General features: G+C 40.8%; 1 protein-coding gene across 3 annotated transcripts in view; it reads right to left on the bottom strand.

The window, feature by feature from the left end:
* PITPNM3 (PITPNM family member 3) overlaps positions 1-19,902 on the bottom strand; it is a 91,236-nt gene that overhangs the window by 32,413 nt on the left and 38,921 nt on the right. For all 3 annotated transcript variants that reach the window (XM_074595223.1, XM_074595225.1, XM_074595224.1), the window contains 3 exons: positions 14,417-14,464; positions 6,091-6,167; positions 3,642-3,877 (listed from right to left, as the gene is read on the bottom strand). In XM_074595223.1, coding sequence (XP_074451324.1) covers positions 3,642-3,877; positions 6,091-6,167; positions 14,417-14,464 — 361 coding nt within the window. The remainder of the gene's footprint in view (positions 1-3,641; positions 3,878-6,090; positions 6,168-14,416; positions 14,465-19,902) is intronic.

The following is a 19,902-nucleotide window of genomic DNA, read 5'->3' as shown; positions in this document are numbered from 1 at the left end:
CATGCTGACAGTCCTAGGCACTTGCTATTGCTGCTTCTGAATGCCAGAATACGCATTTATTTCCTCCACTTTGACGATAAAAGAAAAACAAGGAACAGAAAATACTCAAATCATAATGACTGGATTTCTCCATACACTTTCTAATTATAAAAGTATACTAATTATAAAAGTATTTTTAAAAATTGATTGGGAAAACTCAACACCAAGAGCATACATCGCAGGACTCACCACTGTGCAAGGAGCGTGCAAGGGGCTGAGCACTCCAAAACTCATCCAACAAAACGCTTTCATCTCATTTGATTATTCATATGCTTACTTTCCTGCTTAAGTGTTTGCTTCATAAATGTTCCTAAATGTAACTTCTGTTTTGGCCCTTCTTTCCTTCTCTCTTCCCCTTCCCTCTCCACCAGAAAATCTGCAATTACTGATGTCCAGTTTGGCTAATATTGTAATTTAGGAGCTCTAGTCTGAGGTGTGAATCAATGTATGCTCATCAAATCATATGCTATAAAAGCATAACAGTTGATCCACTCTGGGAGATTTTTCTCCCTGAAAAGGGAAGAGCTGGCTCTCAAGTCATCTACCTGGAACAAGAACGTGCCTTAGTTTTAACCCTGATCTCTCCTTAGCAGCGAAGTTGGAGATAAGTGTCACGGGACATCAGTCATTCATTATAAATTTACACAGATTTCATAAACTGTGTTTTTCTGATTTATATGAGAGACATAGGAAACCGAAAGTGGTGGCAGTAGATGGTAGCAGACCAGATTAAACAATCTGAAACTTTTACTAGATGGAGTTATTTTTCCCTGAAAGATCCCTTTCCTTTAAACCACTATTGGTAAGGCAGGGATGAGAACCGCACAGGTGCATTCAGATGAAAAGTCCCAGTGGGATCCCTGTGAGCCCAGGCACTTGGCGCACAGACACAGCATAATTCAAAACCTATGCCAAGGTAAGCAGAGGGTTGTACTACCCTGGCATGCACTATCCCTGCACATTCTGAAAATGGAGGATCCATTCAAACCAAACAAGAAATCTTGTGCTGCTGCTTAGTCAGTCGTCTGGCTCACCCTCGATGAAACATTGCAGTAATTAAAAACACACTTCCTCCCCCACAGTTTGCTAAATGGGATGTTTACCACAAGTTTATGTTCCACAACTGCATCCTGGAGTTCTGGCTGTGAAAGTTCTGGCGTGAAACTGCAGAAATGTGAGAGCAGGGAATCATCTCTCCTTTTGTACATCACAAGCAGCTCCACACAAGACCATACCAAGGCAATACCAATCTTACATCAGTGCTGGGAATGAGTCTATAGGACATTCAAACATCCAGCTTGGCTATTTCCAGTCTGGCTGAATATCACGTGCTGCAACAAGAGGCAATCAAAAAAAGGAGAAAGAAAGTGGGAGCTCTGTTCACTTGGGCTGCCAGCACACACTCTTCCTTCCACTCTACCAGCTTTTCTTCCAGACAGTTGAGACCTGCAGGCACTGTGTTATGGGATAACTAAGAGACATTACTGAGCCCTGTGTTAACCAATGGCCCAAACGGGCGCGGATGATCTCCCAAACACTCTTTGATGCTTCACCTCCTCTTCTACTGCCACTCCTCTTGCTTTGCAGGGCAGCGACTGGGACATACATACGCTTCTCCTTTCCTGGGTGTTTCAATGTACCCCACTGTTGATATGAACAGTCAGACACACCTTCTGCCTGTCTGGTCTGCACTCTGCCACCTCTCCTTCCTCTACGCTTGTCACACCTTTAAGTCCATCTGGTATTTCGGAACTTTGCTGTATTCTCCGTCTCTCCTCTCTAACTCTCATCTGGACAGCAGGCATCACCGTTCCCGCATCTGATGGTCCAAAACATGGTTGTAGACCTCCTCAACTCTTCTGCAGGGTTTTCTGCTCTACATGAGGTTCAAATGTAACCTTGGGCACTCTAAGCAACAGAAAGACTAGAAAAGCGATCATCACTTAGGGGAAGCCCCAGACAAAACCAAGAGAAGTTTATCTTTGTTTAGAAAAGAAGAAATCAAGCAAATCTGATTCTCTCTTCCCCATCACTACAGAGTTCACTAGTTATGCCTGGTTTACACTTGTAGAAGAGCTGAAGCAGAACCAAGAGCATGCGTTTCTTTCTCCTTTATCATGCCATTTAAAATATTGACGTCAAGGAAAATATCACTAAGGAAAGAAACGTCACCTGAAAAGGTTTTCTCACTTAATGAGCAAATTTCAAGACTGAAGATGCGGACGAGGAAGAGCAGCTATTGAAGTGGATACATCCAATGGAAAATTCCACTTGTTATTTCTAAATTCATTTCACTAGAGCCATGTCATTATCACGATGTGGAAGCCAATCATACAGCACTCAGTGGAGAGTTTGCTCACCACCGGCTAAAACTTTCATTCATTTAGCATGCAAGTAATGCTGCATGGAAAAGTTGTTTCAGTGAGGGAAAAAAATTAAGTTGGTGATGCTATTGCTTGTAAGGCTACCTGGCCATTGAATAGGCTTGGAATGCAAGCGTAACATCTCCTCAGTCATATAGCCTAAGATCAGCCTTTGCTCCTTGGTGTTAATAATCCAACAAAGAAATAGCCAGATCACTCTCCTTCCCTCACAAATCATCTCCTCTCATGCTTAACAAGGTTCCAGTTGTCAGAGTAAAGTCTCAGCAAAGCTGTTTCCTTTACAGCTTTCATGATGCATGCAACCAGATCCCAGTTGTACTGCAAACTGACGCCAAAAGCACTGTTTCCTAGAGATGCATCTTTTGTAGCCCATTCAAGACACTTCTATACATGGCATTCTCATAGGTTAATGATGATAAATCAGTGGTCTACCACAAAACGCTGCACGACGCAAAGCGCAGTAGCTGCTATTGGGAATGAACAATACTAAAGTTTTGTCATCTTAAAATGTAAAAACCATGTTCATTTGTAAATTCTCTCTTACCAAGAAGATGTGTTAAATCACTCTTGTTTTAGATAATTCTTTCTGTTCTCAGTTTTCAGTGCAAAGCAGAATTGACTCAGAATAGACTCAAATCAGTCTGAGTTTCTCAGTCATGCTTCACGATCTCCACTTTATTCCTAAACCAATGTTAGCAGTATGCCATTTTTGTTTCTAAAACAGGAAATACTAAAACTTTTAGGAAGGTTTTATATAACATCCTGTCCCTACAATGGCCAAATAATGAACAGATAATAAAAGACAAATGTCAGTGGCATATCTGCAGGCAGATCTAGCTGTTTCCATTTTAAAATAAGAGAAGAGTTGACTACTGTTTTTTTGGGGTCAGATTTGGGAGGGAAAGGAAAAGTTAACAGTTACCACAGTTTTCTTCTTCTGTCCAGATTTCTTCTGGATTTTTTTTTCTTTTGGGTGCATGTGGACAATAGGCTGCAGTCCACCATGGATTTGGGTTTTCCGGTTGTGGTGTTTTTTGTGGAGTTTTTTTTTTGAACAAATACATTCACTTAGAAAAGGATGAAAGATTGCCCCAAGTCTTACAGTAAGCAAAAAATTAAGAAGGATTCGCAACATTTCGTTATGAAAAAGACAGGTCACAGAAAGCCATTCAAAACTGCACTGCAAAGCCAAACATTAAAAAATGCAAATCAACTTACTTGGAAACAAGAGAGAAAGCTGCTGAACAGACTGCCGGGCAGGGAACAAGTCTGATTAAGATGTGGCCCAACGCAGCAGGGAAATGGGCGCGGGTCACTTTCTCAAACACAGAGCTGAAGGTGTTGATGTCTGCCAGCTTGCTGCTGTGGTCCCCACCTCCAGTGTCTAAGATGTTCCCCCCGTGTAGGATCAAAATTAGCACATGAGTTTTGCAGTTTTGGTGTTGAACTCCTTCCTGTGAGAAAAACAGGGAATAAGAAGGGAGGAAGCATTTTTACAGACAGTGTTGGTATACTTGTTGTGAATGTTCACAAGCAGTTAGCAGTGATTTTTTTTTTTTTTCTCCGACCCCCACTGTGATGTTCTTGTGATGTTTGCCTTGACTGGGGGGGGCGCGGTGTGTCTGTGTGTGCACCCCGTGTTCCATTTAATTCAAGTATGTCTGAACCAGGCAGAGCTCACGACGTATGCTCTGCCAGAAAACCCCTGCAGCACAGACATAGATTTCAGATCAACAAAGATTATAAACAGCTCTGTGTACATCAAAAGCTATTTTAAATACATTGAGACTGAAGAAGAATTCCAACATCCACAGACAGCCTAAGCAAACGTCTTGTCTAAGTAACCTGAACAAGGCTGCTGCATTTATGGGAAAGGTCCTTAGTCAAATCATCACAGGTTCTAAAAAGATAAATTTCTCTGCCAATGAAAACATCCAGCAAAAGCAGACGATACAGTTATCTCACCTTTTTGAGAATGGCAACTTTCTATTAAAGTGAAAAATGGGGCAAACTTACACAGACATTTACTGAAAAGGTAAAAAAATGTGTCATTGCTGATATCCATAAACCTCTCAAATACATTTATGAATATGTGAATACGTGCCTACACAGACAATAATCTGTGTGCTCCATAGAATAAACAAGGTGTTATCTACTTGAGACTGGAAAAATATTTTGAATGTCTCAAAACTCCACTTTTTTTTCTTCTTTACCCCTTGAGAGTTATATACCCTCAAAGAGCTCAGTAATACACTACAGGATTAGGAGATTTTTTGGTTTTAAATCTTGACTGCCATTTTCTTCTTTGCTTTGGATTATATGATTCCTGGAGACTTCTAGTTCCTGACTAAATACGAACACAAAATAAAAATAACAGTAACATTTCTTGTATTTGTTGGAGGACTGTTAGTTGCTAGATTGGGTGATATACTGAGAATCAGGCAAAGTTCTGGACATTTTATTCTTAAATTCTGGCATTAAAGTCATGGTCTTCAACAGTAAATATAAAATGAGAAGAATTGCTCTGAGTTTAACAAGAATCATCAGAAAAGCTGACAAGTAAACACACACACATTTCAGGCTGTAGTTTAGTGAGGGATAAAGGTGGAAATGTTGTTGACATGGACAAAGCAAAGAAATTGGTAACTTTAGCACCTGTATAATGGTGACAGAGAAGCTGTTGAAAATGAGAGACTTCAACTTTGTTCCATAAAGCCAGTATCTCTGTTCGGACCATGATTTTTAGTATCCAGTAGAAGTATTCGTTGTGAAGTCATTTTGCTGACCTATCTTATATCCGCTTAACTACTGGATCTTATAAGAATTTTTAAGGTTCCACTTTTCCTTTCTCTAATTTAGAATTTCCCTCTCTATATGGTCCTGTTCCAGTTATTCAGAAGAGAAATTTAATTCCTTTTAAAAGCTAAGAGTAGCTCCTTTGACAGCCAATGCCAGCTTGTGAATAAGTGGCGCTGCTCATGGGTTGGTAGAACTGGGAGCTTCAAAACAGAGTGAAAAATTCAAGCGGGTCAACACTGCTATAGTCACCGTCACGCAAAATCTCTCAGCTGGATTTAACTGATACCCTTTACAGGAGGACTCAAAAGGAATGAAATCAATTTGCCTCTCAGCAGTAGTTCAGCCGTGACTGAAACAAGGGGCTCAAGGGCCAATCAAAAGGACATCTGAAGTCAATCAAAGGCTGTCGACATTTTCAGGGGACTGTAGGATTGGAATTCTTAAAAAATGAAGAAGTACACATTTCCGTTGCCTGTCCTGTGTGTGGACAGAAGACCATAATCAGTTAACTGGAAGGAACACAACTTGTGTAGATTCTTCGCTGCTTGTAAAAAAAAAAAGCAATTCTATTACTATCAATTTCATGACTGCTGCTGAATCTGCTTCACAAAACCTGCATTTCCACTGAAGTACTAAGTAGACATAACAGTTTTTGTTCAGAGAACTGGGTCATATTTCCACCTAAGTTAATTATGCAATGTCTAAAAAGCTTGTGATGATTTTCAGTGATTGCATGTGCACGTACTGAATAAGGGAAAGACACACTAAGCCACCAAATGGATTTATAATTCCATAATACAACATGAGAGTATTTCTACATGTCTACTCCTTGGAAATCAGCACAGCTTATTTTGGAAAAAAATCTCACCTCATTGTCCTCCTGTATTTCAATACTGCCTTGTGCTGGGAACCTTTGTTTCTTTAAAGAGGATCTATATAATTCACCTGAAAGGAAAAGAGACATAATTGATCATATAAATATTTGGCTGCCTCATGTTTTACAGACATCTATGGAGGTAAGGCACATTTCTAGTTTCAAGACAGAAAGATCTGTTCACAGAAAATCCTGTGGACAAACAGAACAATAGATAAGTTTCATGCAGCCCTACATATTAGAGGCTCTTCCATTCTTAACAGCAACACTTAGAACAGGATTCAGGTCCTTATACAGAGGTATGTGGTACCAGTACTGCTGCTGTTGGTCATTTGTGCCTTTCTGGAGCAGCAGCAAAGGTCACCTGAGGTTCTGCATCATCTCTGCCCCTCCTATACGGGTATCTTAGATACTCTGGTATGTCTTAAATAGCGCTAAACATCTATATATAGGCAAGTGAACTTTCTCCAAAGACCTTTCTCCGTAGACCTTTCTCCAAAGGATCCAGCTCTTCCACACACTTCTGTGACTACCTGGGAAACTCCCAGAGGTAACTGCAGTGCTCGATTACCAGGATGCAAAATAGGAGTAACAGATGATAGAGCCAAAGATAGTTTCTCCTCAAAAAGCCCTGTAACCTGAAAAATATGAAGTGCCATTGCAGAGAGGCTTTGCTAATACCTTTTCACAACAGGATCGTACATGTAACATCCTCTGTTATTTTATAATGAACACACAACGGAATTCTCTGCATTGACTTCACAGCATGACGAATGGACGAAACCAGGGCCACCACACAGACTCAAAGACCCACTTGTGACTACTTCTTAGGTAGACCGTCTGGACAGCAAACTGCTGTAAGTGGCGGAACATTCACAATATCAGCTTTAAGACCATGAGACTGTCCACTGGCTGGCCTTGGGAAGCAAAACTTAAGAAGCATTTCTTTGTAGGGAGAGTGGTCAAACCCTGGAACAGGCTTCCTAGAGGGGTGGTCGATGCGCCATGTCTATCAGTGTTTAGGAGGCATTTGGACAATGCACTTAGTAATACGCCTTAACTTTTGGTCATCCCTGAAGCGGTCAGGCAGTTGAACTACATGGTTGTTGTAGGTCCCTTCCAACAGGAAAATACTCTATTCTACTCTATAAAACTTCTACAGCTGAATATGAAAAGGCTTGCCCTCTGAACAAATATTCTCTGTCCTTGAGGATAAAAAACATGATGATATAGCAGTATCCACTTTGGGTTTGTTTTTTTGCACTGTGTTTCTTCAGTCATTGAAGAGAATTGCTACAGGATCTTCATAATGCAGTCTTTTTCCTACAGCTGCATGTGATAGTTACCTAGGAAACAGCTGTAGGATGAAATTTGATTAGCACTGTTGTCAGCTTCACTATCACATTTATACATGGGGCCAATCTCTTCCTTACAAATTAAAGGAATGTTCCATACTCCTGTCTCTTATAGCACTTATGAGATGCCTACATCAGAGGAGACAAGCAAAGCTTTGGAAAAAACACACCAAAGCCCACCTACTCACACTTTAGCTTACAGGGTTTTGCAATCAGATCCTGGAACACTGATTTCTCAGGTCAAGAGAATTTGCTGCTGTCTCTAAGAGATATTCTACTGGCCATTGTGCTTTGTTTGCAAACACAAGGACAAGAAAATGACTGCTAGTAGACAGCATGGATTTACAAAGGGAAAATCATGCCTAACCAACATGATAGCCTTCTGAGAGGAGACGACTGGCTTGATGGATGAAGGGAGAGCATTGGATGTCGTTTCTCTCAACCTTAGTAGGGCTTTCAACGCTGTCTCTCGTAACATCCTCAGAGAAACTGAGAAAGTGCAGGGTACTTAAGGGGACAGTGAGATGGACTGAAAACTGGCTGAATCACCAGGTTTAAAGGGTTGTGATCAGCAGCACAAACTCTCCAGCTGGAAGACAGTGAATAATGGTGTATCCCAAGGGGTCACTACTGATTCCAGTCCTGTTTAGCATCTTTATTAATGACCTAGATGATGGGACAGAGTGTACTTTCAGGAAGCTTGCAGACAATACAAAACTGTGGGGAGTAGCTGAAACACCAGATGGTTGTGCTGCTATTCAGAAGGATCTCAACAGGCTGGAGAAATGGGTCAAAAGGAATCTCATGAAGTTCAACCAACTGAAATGCAAAGTCCTGCCTCTGAGGAGGAATAACCCCACTTCACAGCATAGGCTGGGGGCCAACCATCTGGAAAGCAGCTTTGCAGAAAAGGACCCGAGTATCCTGATGGACAACAAATTGACCTGGACCCAGCAATGTACCCTTGCAGCAAAGTGCTAACTGCACCCTGGACTGCATTAGGAAGAGCGTAGGTCAAGGGAGGTGATCATTCCCTTCTACTCAGCACTGCTGAGATGACATCTGCGCTTCTGTGTCCAGTTCTGGGCCCCTTAGTATAAGCAAGACATGGACTCACTGGACCACGACCAGCAAAGGGAGACAAAGACGATTAAGGGACAGGAGCACCTGACATGAGAAGAGGCTAAGAGAGACAGGACCGTTTGTCCTTGAGAACAGACGACTTATGGTATGTGGGGGAAATCTCATCAATGTCTATCCCTGACATGAGCAAGTAAAGAAGATGGAACCAGAGTCCTCTTCACGACAGTCAGTGAAAGGACAAGAGACAACGTGCACAAAGTGAAATACAGGAAATTCCAGTTAAATACAGGAAAGAACTTTTTTACTGTGAGAGTGGTTAAACACTAGAATGGGTTGCCCAAACGAGTTATGGAGTCTCCATCCTTGGAGATATTCAAAACCCAACTGGATGCAGTCCTAAGCAATTTGCTCTAAATGACTCTACTTTGAGCAGAGGAGCTGGGCTATAAAATCTCCAGAAGTCCCTTCAAACCTCAGTCATTCTCTGAATTAGAAGACATTGGAACACAATTATTTAGGTTTTCTTGGCCTTCAAAACATAACAGTTCTTTAAAGATTAGTACCCGATGGCCACTGTAAGCCACAAACCAGATATTTGGTAGGATGCTCTCTTTGACTTTCTAGCAGTATTATGAAAACTCCAGTTTTACAGCACGCGGCTGGCTTTTTTTAAAAGGCGCTAAAAAGAGAGTCGCAAAACTGAAATCTGATGGGTTTCCATTCAGAATTTAAAACACGTATGATGTGATTGCTTCTGCCACCATCTCAGTTTCCTAGCAGTGACTTTTTACTTAAGACAGGAAACAGATAACATCTAAAAGTAAACCTGAGAAGACTTTAACACCTAAACCATTGACAAATTGAGTTTATTTGTTTAGTCTGCTAGCAATCTATGAACCAACCAATATTGACCCATGCAAAACAAATCAGTTTCTTTTGAAATACAAACTCTAGTGATAACCAGACCAGTAGAGATACATTCTGCTTTATCTGCTCAATGTGCTCCAATTCATGAGTCTTCCCACTTATTTCACGATGCTTGCTTCTTTACCTTATATGCGATTGTTCTCCAGAATATTAATTTCCTTTTAAGACAGGGAATGTTAAAAAGCTACAAATTAGCTGTCATTTATTAAAACATGCGAAAATGGCAAAATTGCCACGATTTACTGCTGAGTCCAGTGTCTCAACCTCTCCCTAAATATAACCACTCTCACATAGTAAGACGCAACAGAGACCAGCAAAAGTTCTTTATGAGAACTATGACATGGTCAAACTATGCCAGTCTTTCGTTTAAAAGAAAAAAATTACGGGCTAAAAGTGCCAGGCTGTCTTTAGATAGCACCTTTTATTCCTATACCTCAGTGGACTTAAATAGAGAAATTAAATATTGCAACATCTCACTGAAGGGGAATTACTTCAGATGAAGTGATGAAGGTCAGTCCTTTGGGGAAGGACAATGTGCTTTTTCCTTCTTAGAGACAGCGGTGAAATTCCATACAAGATGTGAATCCTCCTATCTCTGTAGCACGTCCTCCTCTCTCTCATGGGGGGAGCAGGAACCTTTGAAACCCTTCAGATTGTCAACACCAGAAATTTGCAGTTTAAAGCTTCAGCTGACTGCAGTGTTGCAGCCTTAAAATTCTAGTCATCTCACACGGGTTAGCTGTTCCGAGAAAAACTGGGAGGCCTTCCTCCCTCCATGACAGATGCATGTTTTAGGAGTGAATGAGAGAGGATTGCACTAAATAATAAAAGCAAAGTAGTTCACTAACAGCTTTCTGGATTTAAACACATTTTCCTCTGTTTCTTTCAGCACCTCAGAAGAAAATAAATGCATCACACAGTGCTATAGATGACTCAGTTTACTTTTCTTTTTGGCATTCTGCGCTCATGCCCTGTTTGTGGTTCCGCTCCATTTGACGTATGTTTATAGGCAGCCTGCCAGACCCTGCCAGAGCGGACTGTAATTTTCACCTCACCAAGAACACTGATTAAGCAGGGTCTGGCCAGGTTATTCTAAAAGCACTGAATTTAGTCCAAAACATAGTTCAAACACTCTTGTACTCTTCTATGAGGACTGAGAGCTAATTCCACAGCAGATTCTACCACTATCATCCCTTGTAGCCACTAGAAATGTACTTAACCTCTGTGGCTACATTTCTCCATATTTAAAAGCCACTTAATTACTCTTGCCTTTCTGGCAGGCAAGGGTTCACAGGATTAGTCATTTAATACTTGTATAAAACAAAACAATACAACAACAAAAACCAAAACACCAGCAAACAAACCCAACAACAACACGCAGATTGAAAGCCTGAACTTCCACCAAATGCAACTGCTTTCTGGAAGTCTCTGCAATTTAACGCTGCTCCTAACTAAAAGTGTTGTTTCCAACAGCCTGTTCAGAAGACTCACTTTTTTCTGAAGGCCATCATATGAAAAAGTGTCAGTTTTTTAACACCTAAGCTCACAACAGAACCAGTACCGCAGAAACATTAGCTTTGTGTCACGAAAAATGATTTTTCAGGGCCATAAGGCACCACCTTACGGTGAACCACAATATTTATCTTTAAGAGAACACTGAAACAGGAAACCCCGCTCTCCTCATCACATGCTCACAAACCTCTTTGGTTATCTATGGGCAACTTCCTGGGATTACTGGATTACTTCCAAAACACTTCCTGGGATTACTTGTGAGCCGTTCCTTTGAAAATCTTGTTTAAAGATATGCTTTTAAAAGCGGAGAGGTTGGTTTCTTTTTCCCTAATGCATCAAATCCCAGGTTGCAGGATAGTTCCTTGCTTCACACACACACAAATGTCAATAGATAACTGGACACCAGGATTCTAGTCATTGTTTTAATCACAATTTCTATTCTAATGTTAAAGTAGCCCTCTATCATAAAGCTGGGTTTCTTTCAAAACTGCTTTCTCACTTCGGCTGAGAAAAACAAAGAAAAAAGCACAATATCAACTTGCAGTATTAGAGATTATAGAAACGATGACGCACAGATCAGTCTATGGAAGCATACAAGGTATCCTTTTCTTTAAGGCTTTCCAATGTGCACAGTTCAACTGTCTTCTGAACACTCCTACACTGCCAAAAGCTCAGGCTGCAGAAATGTTAGAACCTATAGTGTCTTGTTTTGAAAAACTACACCTAGAAGTACAGTTTTAACAGAAAAAGAATGAGAACATCTGAAAAGGAAAAAAGAAAAAAAAAAAAAAAAAGAAAGGAAATAAAAAGGCAAAGGGGAGCCAGGTGGGTTTTTTTTTTCTGATTTGCAGCACCAGTGAGGAATTTCAATGGACAGATCTTGGGCATTGTGCTGCCCAAAGAAACAAACCTGCCTGAATTCAAAGCAGTGCCACAGTGGGGGAGGACAGGGGGCTGTGCGTCAGCATGTGGCATGTGTAAGGGGATCAACACATGCCTTTATTTCAAGAGCTGCGCGGATCATATACTTTGGGAGATAATCAGATGTTGGGTCTACATAGGTTCAGCTTTATTGTTTAGGTTAAATACCAGAGACTTAAATAACTGGGGGACCTTCTCTGTCACGATGACAATATAAAGGGTAAGACTATTCAGCAGCTAAAGCTCTGTAGGAGACACGGACAGCATGACCTACTACAGAAAATTACAGAAATTTAATTAGGCACTGAAATGAAACTGATTACAGAGAAATTATGTGGTTTACTATTTACTGGAAGGGCTTTAATGAGGTAAAATAATAACATGGTTTTGCTGGACTGAACCTCTCTGATGACATTATCAACACTTTACAGATTTTTCCAGCTGTCTTGATTCATACCATCATTATACCAATTTATGCTAATTGTATCATTACGTAAATTACAGTTACAAAAAAGGTACTCAAATCCCATACAGAGTCGGAAACCGGTGGGTTGTAATAGCTTACACTGTACCAGCTAGCAATGCAGTCAGGAAAGGTCAGGGTGGAATAAGATTAAAAACTTTCTGTTCATTTGTTTCGTCTTGTTTTTTAATTAACCTGCAAACACATCATCTACAGAGTCCGCTAGGCATCTCAAGTCTCGAGAGGAGACATAGGAAAAGGAGAACATGCTGAAGTCCCATTGCCCAAGAAGGTCAGGTCCTCTGCATGCACCCAGACTAACTGGTCAGTCATGGGTAGATGGTAGTAGTGGCAATTTTATAACTGTTCAATTTCCCATTTCCTCCCCAGGGTAATTTCTCAACATTTTAATATAAGATCTGCTCAGGAGTTGTAATTCAGGCTTTGACAAAGCTGTGTGTCTATAGCCTTGCCTGAAATAACTCATTGCCCAAACAGTCTCTTCATGTGAAGTACATCAGGTCTCAAGATCAGCCATCAGCATGACGGGAGAGCCAGGTGAAAGGAAAAGCTCAGTGATTCAACACCCGAAATCAGCCATGAAAAGCATCAGTTCACTCTGTGGCAAGAAAGTAAGTAAATAAGTACCCTGAATCTAGGAGAAAAGAATTCGCACCATCATTCCCAAAATTCTACAGTTCAAACCTGTACTAAGGATCAAGCCAGGTCCTTTTTTTTTTTTTCCAGACCATTTCAAACATCCCTAATATTTTGCCATGTTAATTAGGGAGGAATTTAGAAGAAAAGCAAGAGAACTTGCTTTAGGTACAAAGCATGAGGTGGTGACAGTCCCCAAAGAAAACTGTTATTTCCATTATCACACTCCCATGAGAAATTATGCCGTTTCTTGCCATCTGCTGTGCTATTACTAGCCGTTTATAATGACAAATCCGTCATGAGAAATATGTTCACATGAAGGCTGTAACATATGCTTTCTATTAACAAATGATAAAGAATATTGTAATACACTGCAGATGCAGTTTCGCAAACTGCACTGTTTAAAGGAAAATAATGGCACGCATCACTGAACCCAATCCTGTTCTGGAAGCCACAGCAGGAGATCATGCCTGTGTTAACTCCCCCACGGTTTCTTCACTGAATGAGCCTTACACACACACGCTACCAGATCTCCTATGTGACCACTACGGAGCTCTGCAGCAGAAGTAACACGCAGGGTTTAGCCGAGGATCTAGACTCTTAAGTGCACATCAGCTCCAGCTCTCAGACCAGGCCAGATGAGCTGGGCAAAGCATGATTTCCAAAGGGGAAGGGGCTGGCACAGAGCAACAGAATGTGCTTATGAACATAGTTGCAGGAATAGCGAGCAGCTGTTTCACTGTGAACTCAATGAGCGCAATGGACAATTGTTCCCAGAGAGAACTGCGATGAAAGAAAACACCCTCATTAACACCACTCATTTCTATAAAGCCAATTTGCTTTCTTTAGTAAGCAGAGCAATGCAAAAACACAGAAAGATCAACAGCACAGTGACAAGTGAATACACTCCTGAAAGTGGGGCACCAGCAGCAAAGGAACCCTAGCAATGCCTAATGCAACGGTACAACTTTTCAGTCCTATACCACTCAAACTTTAACAGCAACACCTGTCGCACCTCTTTAAGCAGAGATGGGACAAGGAAGTCCAGAACACAAAGCACTGAAGGCTTCTACGCTCCAAATTGAGTCATGTCGTACTGTCCTGTATGAGCTGTCACGTATACCAGCAGCTTCACCCTCCAGTACTCCACCTCTGCCACTCTAGCCAATGCTATAAGGTGCTATCTGTTGTGTTAAATAATGTTCCAGGTGCTTTCTTGGTACATTTACATAATCCACATTCAAAATAAATAAACTTAAAACTCAAAAGAATCCTGGTCCCTCCACACCCATCTCCCTTCTCAACAAAACAGCAGACCTGTGCTGGTTAACATTTCTATTCCGTTATTATCTCTAGCTGTTGAACAGCCTCAGTACAAAGACAAATGAGAACTTCAACTCACGTTGTTTTTCTTGTAGAAAGCCAGATGAGCAAAATGCAGACTCTTCACCTGCAAGAGGAAAAAACCCACAACGTGAAACAGGATTGCTTTACATGAACATCAAGCTCTTTACTTTTTCTACTGTAACGCAGTAAATATTTTGCAATTGACCACGATGCTGATTTCTAAAACTCCCATTGGCTTCAGTGGCAATAGCTCAGCATATGACACGCTTGAAAACTGCCCTAATCTAGTCATCAAAATGGTTAGTCTAGAAGCCAGATTTTACTCTTCATTTCAAGAAGGCATCATAAGCGATGAAACTGTAGCTAGGCATCTATTTGGTTACTTGTAGTATTAGCCACTGAATCTTTAAATAACTAAGAATTAGTATAACTTACCTTAAGAATTAGTATAACTTATCTAGCAACACAAAATAGATTCTTATTCCAAATATTTAATTAGCAGTGTTTTCAAGAATGTCTCTGTCCTTCCATTCCCTCCCACAGTCCACCTGTCCAAGGAAAGCTGCAATACAAATGGATTTTCTCAGCTCTAAATACAAAAACCTAAAACATAGAAACACAAGGATATGGGAATGGAAGGGCCTTTTATTTAGTTTGTCCATATGGATAAAGGCGTCCTACAGCACTCGGGTCATTTCTACCATTTTCTACCATGGAGCTTAAACACCTTTGCTACCATTGCACCACTAAAGAAATGACTGACCCTTGAGGACCACCACTACCGACCCTTGAGGAACACCACTCGTCACTGGTCTCCACTTGGACACTGAGCCATTGCTTGACTGCAACGCTTTGAGTGCAGCCTTTTTTTGACTTCACTCTTTGAATGCAACCATCCAGCCAATTCCTTATCCACCGAGTGGTCCATCCATCAAAGCCTCTCCAATTTAGGAACAAGGATGTTGTGTGGGACAGTATCAAATGCTTTCCACAAGCCCAGGCAGATGATGTCAGTTCTTCTTCCCTTATCCACCAATGCTGTAAACTCATCATAGATGGCCACAGACACAATTTGCCTCTAGTGAAGCCATGTTGGCTGTCACCCCTCAAGAGGTCCAAGGAATATGAACCTAGACTGAAATGCAGACCTGGCATATTTTAAATTACCCTTCTGAAGACATTTACTCTGATATGATGGGAAAAACTTGGGAAAAAAAAAACTCAATGGGAAAATGTCGTGCTTGATTAACCACTTGAGGGCACTCTACTTCATCTGTGTAACTATGGTCCTTGATAACCAGACTACTAAAGGGCTGAGACGCTAGTCCTACATTTATAGACAAATTCATGAAGACAGCTTGGTTTATGAGGAGTCTCATCAATTCAAAGAACTTGATCAAAAGAAATCATGCTAGTGAAATTCAGGCAAGTAGGAACTCTATGCTCTAAAGGCGTGTTAAGTAAGCTCAACAGAGGGATCCAGATATTTTCATCACATGGTAATTTCCACAGAATCTGCAAAAAATTGCCACTTCTGTGGCCTGGAATTAAAAGATGATATGCAATTACTCTAGCTATTGCAATGCTACAAAAAAAATAGTGAGCACTTTTTTGGGCAGTGGTGAAAACAGAATACCACAAAGGATTGGTAACACCAGTAGAAATTAAGGTATCTCTTCACCAGAGAAAGCAACTGCAGGTGAAAATGAGATTCACAAAGTTACCTTTAGTGTCACGTTCCGGTACATAGTGATTACACACACATGTATCTTCGCAGACCTGTGCTCCTGAGGTGTCAGAGGGCATTTTGTACAGTTCCGGTCTCTTGTTTTGCTCTCCCTGGGATTACCTCGCTCATGGGATCAGCATCAGACAATAGCACAGCAGAGCAGAGTTATGTGCCTCAGCACCAGTGGGGTATCAGGGGGGCCTCCTCTGCCTTCCTCCCAGTCTTGCAACATCAGCTACCAGAGTGCCAGGAGGTTTTATGGTATGCACGACTTTCTCTGTTCTAATCATCTGAATTCCTTTGACAACATAACCATACCACCAGAACAAACAATGCTCATGCTCCACTTTAGAACGTGGCTTTCACCCCAGCAAGAATACAGTGAAATTTAACTTTTGAATAGAAAAATCAGGTGGGTTTTTTGTCTTTTTTTTTTTTTTTTTTTTTTTTGTAATGCCATAGCAAACGTAACACCAGTGTGAGCACAATTCTGTCAAACTTGAGAAAGTAGGGGGAGAGGAAAGGAGGTAATATAGCTACAGATGGTACAACCCTCTGGATGGGAATGGCAGCCAGGGAGACTCTAGGCCCAGTGAAACCGATGAAGAACACATGCTGATTTCAGCATGTGGACTGGATCTTAATACGGGTTGAAAAAGGCAAAGGGAATCTGTGGAGGGACTCCAAGGAAAGCAATACTCTCTGCATCAAGACTCAGCTCAAAAATACTTTAGCGGCTAGCTTAAGCTTCCTCCATTTTGCATGCATGTGCTGAGCTGTATTCTAGAACATACAGCATCAAAAACTAAATGACAGCAGTTGCAGAACACTGGTAACCTGCCCTCATATAAACTGTTACATGGATGATTTGCAGAAATCCAATTCACTGCTTCTCTCTAAAACCTGCTGCTAGAAGTAAATCTGTTCTTTACACGAGCCATCTGATGTGTTTTGAAACAGTTAACTATTCTAGTTTTCATCCTTCCTTTCCACTCTCACTCCAGTAAGCCAAATTTTCTGTTTGCCATTCTTCACATTATTAGGCAGTGGCAGATGCTATTGCAATAAATTTAATAGCAGCGTAAACACTACAGTCAGCTATGTACAAACACCCTTTAATTAATTATATGACTCTAGGAGGACATGACAAGGAGAGGGAGATCACATGCTACTGGGGGGAAGGAAGAGAGCAGTTTGTTTACACAGAACATTCACGGTGGACAAAATTAGTCAAGGCAGCCTTCAGAGGAGAGAGAGAAACTCTAGTACAAGGTAAAAATCACTATACTGAAAGCAGAATCATGACAGCATAGAGGTTTTTTCTCTTATATAGCATGTTTTGACCATTGCATAAATGTTGGAGAACCTTTCAGATGCAGACGGAGCAAAGGAGACTGAATCAGTGAGACAATGAAAGATGAGGGCGGATTAAGAGCATGCTAAGAACATCTCAGTGTGCACCCAGTCCTGCACAGAAACACTACTTTCCTGTAGGAGTTTAATGGATCCAACTCAACACAGCTCATAATTCCAGATACTACAGGTTAGTATTCACATCACAACTGACAAGTATCTTAACAAAAAGTCTAAACTGTTCAATGCGAAAAACCAACCATTCCCATTTAAGTGGCAAATGCTACTTCACAGCCAGGTTGGCATATCTGTAACATTATCTCTTTATTCTCTTGACCTAATCATCAAATACAACTTTTTTTTTTTTTAAATATTAGGAATGCAAAATTCAACAAAACAATTAAGACCCCCATATAATTAGGCTGAAAAGAAATTAGTTGATTCTATCTCTATGGGTTTCACACACAGGAAAGGATCAAGTAAGAAGGAAATATATGTATTTCACATTATTATAGAAGGAAATTATACAAATATACAAGGAAAGAAAACAAGAGAGAGAAAAAAAATACATGCCAATCTTGCCTGAAAAAACTGACCTTAAAAATGAGATTAACAGCTGCCTTCCTGCCATACTTTGCAGTTAACTCAGGGCTGATTTCTAGCACCTTGGCAGTTTTCCTTGCCAAAAGTGTATTTAAACATCGCACGGGGAGCTGCAGGCTCTGTTTTACTCCTAACCGAGCACCATATGTACAGATTTAAACACCGTACAAGCTGTATTATTGACTTAAACCAAGATGAATTTTATTTTATGAGCAACAATAAATGGTTTCCAGGTTACAAAGTCTTTCTCCTTCTGCAAAAACATCCATCTGGAGAGTGATGTAGCTAAACTCTCCTCTTACGCTTAGGATCTGCACTTACTTAGCAACAACCCTTTGATGAAGACAAATCTCCTGAAGTTGATCAATTACTTCTCTCTCATGTTACTGTTTCTCCATAATACCTGACTGGTTAGACTCTTAATTTGATGGAAACATAAAGCAATACTGTTCCACAGCCAAATTAAGAACTGCTTATGCCCTGTTAGGTAAGAAATTAGTAGTTACTTTCTCATTCACTTCCCTATCCCTACCTTCCACTACAGGGTGAGATTAGGGTAAATTTCTGTAGCAGCTGCCAGTCTGGTGCTGTCTTACCCTGTGCTGCATCACGTTAGTCTAACCAGAGATTCAAGAGGCCTGGGACACGGACAAAGGCATTTTCATAAGTGCTTAATGCTCTTGAATGCCTGATATGATTTATGGGAGCTCAGTGCACTTGGAAAAGCTAGCCCTTCTGAACAGTCCTCTCAAAACCAAACCAAACTTTCTCAAAACAGAAGAAGAAACACTGTCATTGAGTTAAGCCTTTATAGCAGCCGCTTGCACACAAGAGAACAGAAAAGATGCATTCCAGATAGTGCAACAAAAGCTACTGTGAATCCTAGGGCTTTAGAATTGCAATGGTGGCACCAAACACAAGGCTGCCCAATGCACAATTGTGGAAGTAGCCAGTGACTGACCATCCCTTCCATCCAGTAAGTCTCTGCTAAAAGCTACTAGGACAGATTCTGCTCTCCATTTTACTGCTGTAAGTCCAGTTTCTTCAGCTGGGTAACCCTTTAGAGTAGTCTTTGCAAAGAATCAAAAGGTACTTACATCAAAAGGCACTGCAGTTGAGAGATGACATTTTCTGGAAGCATAAATATGCTGTAGCTTGCTTGTTTCAAATTAGAGTGAAATACAATAGCATAACTGGACAACACTCTTAGTCATATAGTTTCGTCTTAGGTAGTCCTGAGGGGAGCAGGGAGTTAGACTTGATGATCCTTATGGGTTCCTTCCAACTTGAGATACTCTATGATTCTATTAATTAGCTTACTCCACAAATGTATGTTAAACTTAACCAAAAACATTATTCTAGTCTCTCAGTTCTGCTCAGTGTAGACACTGTGACAGGAGAACAGAGACAGCAGCTGAGGGAATCAACAGGAAATTGCCCCTGTCATCTTTTAGAAATGTGCTGCTTCACATGTAAAACAGGCTTTTTTCCTCTTACACTAGGTGGAAAAAGATGAGATACAGAAGATACGCTATCAGAGAGTAAAAAAATTATCACTCGGTGATGTATTTACTCTACTTAAGATCTCAGGAAATATTTTTAAAGGGGAGTTACAAAGAACAGCTGGAGTGGTGGGGAGTCATACTGCACACCATTAGTTTAACACAATTTTATTGTCTACCATTCATAAGCCACAGTCTTTGTAGAACAATTCTTTGTAAGTTTTTAGGTGAGAAGCGCAGAATGTGTCATTTTAGAAAAACAGTAGCAATTGCACAGCTCAATCCTAGGTGGTGCAGAAAGTGTAGGAATTGCAGGTTTCCATACACAGACCTAACACAACTTGCCCAAGAGTA

This window comes from Larus michahellis, chromosome 7, assembly GCF_964199755.1.
Source record: "Larus michahellis chromosome 7, bLarMic1.1, whole genome shotgun sequence".
In the NCBI taxonomy this organism is placed as follows: domain Eukaryota; kingdom Metazoa; phylum Chordata; class Aves; order Charadriiformes; family Laridae; genus Larus; species Larus michahellis.
This window is presented reverse-complemented; position numbering and strand designations above follow the sequence as displayed.